At 31.2% G+C, this 8,119-nt stretch overlaps 1 protein-coding gene across 1 annotated transcript; it reads left to right on the top strand.

Moving 5' to 3' along the window:
* The first annotated feature begins 3,820 nt into the window (after positions 1-3,820).
* Positions 3,821-7,748, top strand: LOC129323143 (myb family transcription factor MOF1-like). The gene is made up of 6 exons (XM_054969718.1): positions 3,821-4,207; positions 4,325-4,401; positions 4,498-4,534; positions 4,957-5,125; positions 5,368-5,620; positions 7,271-7,748. Exons 1-6 carry the CDS (start codon positions 4,081-4,083, stop codon positions 7,496-7,498), a joined length of 891 nt encoding a protein of 296 aa, XP_054825693.1. The 5' UTR covers positions 3,821-4,080; the 3' UTR covers positions 7,499-7,748.
* The last annotated feature ends 371 nt before the right edge of the window (positions 7,749-8,119 follow it).

Below are 8,119 nucleotides of genomic sequence, written 5' to 3' on the forward strand. Positions count from 1 at the left end.
GTTTCAATTCTTTCAATCCGAACAATAAATTACACGAACTTTTAAGTATTTGCCAAAATTATATAAATAATTTTTATTATTCAAGCAAAATTGTATCCACCTTTTACCATCCAATAAAATAATTTTTTATTTTTAAATTAATTTTATCTTTTCATACTTACCCTTATTTAATAAGGTGTTTCACTCTAAAATAATACTCCCTATATTAAAAAATATAAAATATTTTTTGAGAGGATGAATGTTAAAAAATATAAATCTTTTAAGGTATAATTATTGTTTTTTTAAAATGCACTGAATAAATTACTTTGTATATATTTTAGGGTATTTATAAGAATAAATATAAAAATATAGAGTTAGTTTAAAATTAAGTAACTAATTTATTAGAGTAAGATTTAGTTTAAAAATGTTTTGTATTTTTAAACGAAGAGAGTATAAAGTAATATATTCAATAAAAATATTTTTTTTTAAATAATAATTATATCTTGAAAGTTTAAAAATATTTTATATTTTTTAACATTTAATTTTAAAAAAAATATCTTATATTATTAAAGTGAAGGAGTATGATACTAAATATAATTTCGAGTAACATTCGTATTATTTTGGATGTCCTGCGTGAGCCTTGAAAATAAATGAAAAAAAAAGGATTTATACACATTTTAAAAGTAATGAAGGTTCACGAGAAGGGGAGGGCTATGCAGCTTGAAAAAAATTTAAAAAGTGTATCGAACTTCCAATTGCTGGCAAAGCTTCCCATGATGCTGGTCACTTATGATGAGATTTGCACCGTTTAAATTTAATTGAATAAATTAGATTTAAATTTTTTAATTTATAATTTTTTAAAAGAAATTATCATTTAAAAATTATCTTTATATTTAATGTTATATTTACTTAAAAAATTAAAATATTTATAAAAGTTGTTAGGAAAACATAATTTTAAATCTCTACATTTTATTCGAGTTTTACTATAAGTTTTTACACTTGTTTTAGTATTTTAAGTCCTTACACTTTTTTTCATTTATACCTTAATCCCTATAATACTGCTTATGGAGGAACTTAAAATATTAAAAAAAAATTATAGAGATTTAGAATACTAAAAAAGTACATGGGCTTATAGAAAAATTCTAGTAAAGTGCAAAGACCCAAAATTATTATTTTCCCAAATTGTTCATATTAAATTTAGATAGTTCAGATCAAATCTAGCTAGTTAATTTTTAAAATTATAAAAAAATTAAATATTAAATTTGGACTATTTAAATTAAATTTGAACTGTGTGTAGCTAGATTGATGATTTGCATATTTATTAAAAAATTTTATAAAATTTTATTTTGGCAAATATAAAATAAAAATAAAAATATTGTTCTAATGGAGACTCAAACTAGGCCTTTGCATATATAACTTATGTTATTAGACCAAACACAATAAACAATTCAATATTTTTATATTTTATATTATGATCGATTTATTATATTTGTTAATGATATATTATTATGTATCAACAAAAAACTTTTTGTAAATTTTTAAATTTTTAATAATAAATTTTTTATATATCAATGTGAATTGATTATACTTTTAAATTCTTAATAATTCAGTATATGTTTCTTGAGTACAAGATTTTTTCCAGCTAGTGGGCTAATTTATTTTTTTTTAAAATTGATTTTGTAAAAAAATGATAAATTAAACTTGAAATCTCAACCGTTCAATAAATTAAAACGGACCAGATGTGAATGTGATTAGAGGTGAAGGGGCAGGCCTAGCAACAACTTGCCCGTCGATTTTCCTGATCGTTGGTCTCATTGAAAAACCATGTGTGTGTGTGTGTGTGTGACTGACTGTTTTTTCAATTAAATACTAAAATATTAAATTAATAATAATTAAATTCTTGATAAAATTTTTAAAAATAAATTATAAATATTAATTTAAATAGTTAATAATTTTTTATTATAATTAAAAAATTATATTTAATACTTAAATATTCATTTATCATTAAAAATTTTGAATTTATATATATTTTTAATTAATTTATTAAAAAATTTATCAAAAATTTAATTTTTACACCCTCTGTTAAAAAATATAAAATATTTTTTAAAAAATTAAATGTTAAAAATGTGAGATATTTTTAATCTTTTAAAGTATAATTATTATTATTTTTAAAATATTTTTATAATAATTTTATATTTATTATAAAATATTTAATAAGAATAGATAAAAAGAGTAATTTTATTAATTAAATGATACAAGATTTAACTGCCATTTTTCTTCTACTTCATCTTGTTCTTTTTGATTTTTGTTTGAATTTCGCAGTTGATGTTGACGTTGGTTTGTCCGATTGAAAAAGCAAATATTTAAAGAATGCATGTGTGCGTGTTTGACTTTCTATACGTGTTGCCTCATTGACAAGGGAGGCAGCCCCACCTTGGGAACTAGCCCCAATGTCTAGTCAACAATCTCTTCTCATTCATTCCTCCACGCTGTTCCGGCTTCCCCTTTTATTTTCATTCTAATTCTTTCGTGGGATGGAATATACACACACAGATTATATTCATCGTAATTCAACTTGTATTTTATCAAGTAGCTATTGTGAGATTCATGTACCAACCGTCAACATTACAACGTACCATAGTGTAGATTGGCTTACATACAGGAATCAAAGAGGACTAGGTGGTGGGACCGAATCATTATGTGAAGCTGACATGGTTGTTCTTGTGAGCTAGTTGATCATGAACATGGAATGAGCAGCAGCGAGATTGGGATTGGCAGAGGGAAGAAACGACGTCGTTGGCATGAGGATTAGCAAAGCAGCTGCTCTGACAGAGAGAGGCAAGGGTCAATGGGAAGCAGTTGAAAGAACAATAATGGCAAGGGGTAGAGGGTTTTGTATTTAGCATAGGCTTGTAATCATTTCGTTCAAGTGTGCAACTCCTCTTGGCACCTCCTTCCCATTTACAGCCTCGTGATTTTTTTTTTCTTTTTTATCATTTTTTTTAGTTTCTCACCATCATTTTTTTAAATCTTTTTATTTCTTCCAATTTTTATAATACTCCTTATTGAAACCTCATCTAATTTATTTCATCATCATCTCTATACATATAAACTAAATCATACGCACATTCAATCATCATTTTTATATTACCTACTTCCTCCATTAAAAAATATAAAATATTTTTTTAAAATTTAGATATTAAAAATATAAATCTTTTGAGGTATATTTATTTTCTTTTTTTTAAGTGTCCATATTGATAATAATTTTATATTTATTACATGGTATTTAATAGGAGTAAATGTGAAAAGATAGGGTTAGTTGAAAAGTATGTAATTATTTTATTAAGGTGAATTTCAATTAAAAATGCCTTAAATTTTTGAATGAAATGGGCATATTTTTTTATTTTTCACTTGATTTTTATTAAATCCATTGATAATGACTGCAAAACATAAAATAAAAATAAAAATTGACGGGAGTGACATGCTCACTTTAAATTGAGCTTGTATTTTTATTTTTGAAAAATAATGATAAAATTTTCAAGTGAAAAATATAAATAAAATACAAAATTTACGAGCGCATGGTTGAACAACGAGCCCCGTCGTCCTCCATAACATATAAATATGCAAAGTAACCCATTTTAAAAATTAAATTGTGTTTTTTATAACATGAGACTCATACATTTGATATAATGAAGTACTATTGCATATTTGCATATACAGATTGATATGAAAGGTATATTAATAATAAAAAAAATTGATAGCATAGCAGCACTTTGCTGACTTTGAAAACGTTTAGCAACGCTACCAGGTGGGGGTAGAAAGTAGGAACAGTAGGAGCAGCAGGTATAATCAGAGTCTCCTCCATTTGCAGACCCTTCTCACTCTCTCACTCCTTCGTCCTTTCCTTTTCTCTCCTGGTTTCATCGCCCCCCTCTCTCTTTCTCTCTCTCTGCTTTCTGCTTTATAAATAATCACAGACGCATGATCTCTTACCAGACGAATAGCTAGCGTCTTCAACAAGGTTTTGGAACTTCAGAGCTAGGGATTCGGATTCTAGAATCGCTCTGGTCTCTTTATTTTCTGCAGATCGAGAGAATATCAATGGGCAGTTGTGGAAGGGAAGGATCGGTGAGGCAGTATATCCGATCGAAGGTCCCTCGTCTGAGATGGACGCCTGAACTTCATCGCTGCTTTGTTCGTGCCATTGACACCCTTGGAGGTCATCACAGTAAGTCTTCTTCGTTTTCTCACGCGCTTTCGCTTTTGATTTCTGTGCTCTCACTCCTTGTCTAGATATGATCGCGTGCATTTGATGGAATGATTTCTTGTTGCTGTGGTTCTGCAGAGGCGACGCCTAAGCTTGTTCTTCAGATGATGGATGTCAAAGGTCTTACTATTTCACACGTGAAGAGCCATCTCCAGGTTGATTTCTTACTATTGTGGCTTTACTGGGCTATCGAATCATGATGAACGTGTTTTTGGTTCTTACTTGATGTTTTGTTATTGTTTTCAAAACAGATGTACAGAAGCATGAGAAGTAATTTGGGTAGACAAGGTACTAAAAGTTGCTTTGCTGTCATGCTGTGTGATTTTTGTTATGGAAATCCTATTTTTGCGTATCGTACATTAAATACTCGTTTTGCTTTGCACATTAGAAGAATACGATGATAAGATCTCTATCTATTAGTTTTTCCTCTAATGGTACGCATTCAGATTCAAAAGCAAAACTCCGAGAGCTAGCATTTATGAACGAGTTTGGGAAATCTGCATCTGCATTGCTCATTTATTAGTTCTTTTAATTTTTTTTTCCTTTGGTTGTTGCCAAAAGAGACATGGAAAGGATGAGGGAAACCAGTGTACTTTTGAATCCTTTTGGGATGACAACTTTCAATGAAACCCGAAGCTTTTTTACTCTCTCACCTTCTGTGAGGCTTTTCATCTTTGTATATGTACTCTTAATAAATAATGCTGAAACAGATGGGAGTTCGAGCTACCATAGAAAACAATCTTTTGAGGAACATGATGATGGGTGCGTTGATGAAGTGAATGATGCAGATGGTGGTAGAGGGATTATTCAACATTGTTCGAAATCCATGAGGAAAGAATCAGATTCCCCCAGGAGCCACAGTGATTTCTCACCTAAAAGGTCAGCTTAGCTTCATTATTAGTAATAAACAAATTGTTATGATGTTTTTGACATGATATCAGACTCTTTCAAATGTCAAGAAGTGTAGTGGGGGAAAGGAAAGAGAGGAAAAAGAGGCAAGAAGATTGGGGTTTCGCTTCAAGTAATTTATAAAATATATAAAATATGCGAAGCGAGTTTTACTTTTTTTTCATGCCATGTTTTGAAATTCCTTTTCGTCTGGAATCTCTCATGGTGGTCAGAGCGAGAATGGAGACGAGGAGTTGCATAGCAGTGGCAGAGAGGCAAAGAACATGTGAAGCAGCAACAGTGACGAATCCGTACAGCTTTTATGATTATGTGCAGGCAACGGGTGAGCGCAAGGGAATAAAGGAGGCTTCTTCTTCTTCCTCTTCTGCTGCTGCAGCAATATCAATATGGCAGGCTCAACCCTTCTCTCATCTGCCACATTTTCCTAACCTCACTTCTTTCCACCAACAATCTGATTTTCTTCAGGTACTCATACCCATGCCATACCATATATACCATACATGCGATTCCTCCCCCTTCTCTCTCTACCCTTTTTATTTTATTATTATTTTTGACTATAAAATGAATTCAGTATGACGAAAATCAGGCTACACCGAAAGGTCGAATCAGATTTTGGTTTGGTCCGACGGTTTGAAGCTGTATAATGAACAGTGTAAAAGGTAAACAAAAACCCGCCAAGGCCAAAACTAGTAGATGTTAGTCACAGAATCCTGCGTCGTCCGATTTACTAAAATATTTCTGAATTTCATCGTGTATCGGATACTCCATGGTTTATTTAGTCTGTCTATAAATATATTACAGTCAAGTTCTGACTCCATCGTCTCGTCCTTTTTTCAAACTTTTCTGCAAAGAATTACTCACAAGTCCTTCCCCCCCCCCCCCGGTGACTAAAGTTATGAGAGTGTGTGTGAAGTTCAATATAAATTTAAGATATTTTTGCGAGATGTCATGAACATAGCTTTAACATGTAACATATATATTAATATAATATATATTAGTTTGCTTGTATGGTCTGATATAATAATATATTTGGTTCTTGTAGGTTTATATTAGGGTTTCATTTTTATTTACAAATAAACGCCTCAACCATGGTTTTAAATGTATATAACCAATATATTATGTTATTCGTTAGTGAATGATACTTAAATGAAGAAGTGAAAAAATTATGAACTAATTATGGCATTTTTTTGAAGCTGAGATGATGGTTGAAACAGGAACAGCCTTTGTAAGTTCCAAACACTGCTATTGAGTAATATTGAGATTTTTAACTTCTGTTTTTCATATATTCTAAGGTTTTTCTGATCTCGTTTTAGTATCTTAAATGCGAACCATTGGCTTTGTTTTTCCCGTTACCTTGTGCTTTTTCTGTGTTTCTTCTGTGTTCCCAAGTTTTTGGCCGAAAAGGAGAAGGAAAAATACTCCCAAACCTAACCTTTTTCACGTATTCATACTAGAGTACTATGCACTCCCTTCCCTCCTCTTTTGAATTTTGATGCTTTTTCTATTCGTATTTCGCAAAGTTGGTTCATACAAAAGAACATCAGTATGCGACAAAAAAAAAGTTGTAAATTGTCAAGCAGGAAAAAACAGACTATCTTAACGAGACGTGCGAAGGCATTAATTAGTACCCGAATCTGAACTAATATTTTGGATTTTAAACTGCGGTGTTGTAAATTGAAATTAAAATACTTAAAAATGAATGATGAATATGAAAATCATGAAATGTACTAATGCATAGAAGCCCATTTATTTATTTAGTAGTAATTTGATAATTAAAAAGCGGGAAAATCATCACTGAAATATGATGGAAATGGGATAATCCAACATTTACTGCACCTTGTCATAAATCATAATGCCCTCTATTTTGGACGCTTTTAACGTTCGGTGGTCCTCTCAAATTATTGGTAAGGACCTGCAATGGCGGGTCAAAATGGCCCTTTGCTATTATTGCACTTGCTCAGACAAATGACCTAAACGGCAGTAATGATAAGTGTCTTTTTTCTGCTAATAAAACTACATGTCGTTCAATTCTTTGGTGAAAGATATTATTGTAATTGTAAATTATCTTAAGATGGATGATTTGTGAAGAGCTATTCTGTGTGGATGGATTGACAGGGTACCGAATTGGTTAGCAGAAATGTGGGCTCAGCCGCAGGGAATAAAGATGCAGAAGAAGAGATGGAGGGGGGAGAGGGTGTGAGCTGTCACTCTCTCTCTCATTGCCAAATCAATCGTCAAAGAGAAGCAATACAATTACTAACAACGCTTCTTCGGCCAGTGAGATTAGTGAAGCCGTCTCATTCATCTCTTGTTCCTCCTCTGGCAAAGATACAATTAACCTAGACTTGTCTGTGGCCCTCTCTGGCAGTTGATCTTGTCCATTAACTTGAACTATAAAATCTTGTGCTTTCTCTGGGGCTCAGCCTGATTATTCTCCCCATCATCCCTCTCTCTGCCTCTCTCCCGACTTGTCTCTCACCACAGGCCAATCTTGCTAACTCTTTCCCTGCCACTTTTCTTTTGTATATAATTAATCTAATAGTCGTATTTTAGGATTATCGGGCCTAATATAAAATGATTCTTTCAATTTTAATTTTTGGTATTTACATGGATTTTAACTGTTTTCTATTTTTTATAAAACGATGTGACAGTGACTTCTACTCCAAATGCTGATTAACAAAACGTCAAAACAATGAAACAAAATTTGGTGTCGAAGAAGATTTAATTTGCCTCCTAAAGATATTATCAGCTAGCATATTCAGGGGAAATAAGTTTAAGAACTTTTCATGATCCTCTCATTGATTTTAATGGCAATGCTTTTTATGACTCATTTTCATATGAATATATGAATAATTTGTATTATCACTAAAGACATGTAAAGGATTGCAACAAATGTTACTCCCTTAATCAGTTAAATCATACATGCAAAGAATTATTATAACTTCCCGAAACTATCTTTAATCA

The sequence above is a fragment of the Prosopis cineraria genome, unplaced genomic scaffold (assembly GCF_029017545.1).
Source record: "Prosopis cineraria cultivar Desert tree isolate PC_DT_omini unplaced genomic scaffold, ASM2901754v1 PC10, whole genome shotgun sequence".
NCBI classification, from domain to species: Eukaryota; Viridiplantae; Streptophyta; class Magnoliopsida; order Fabales; family Fabaceae; genus Prosopis; species Prosopis cineraria.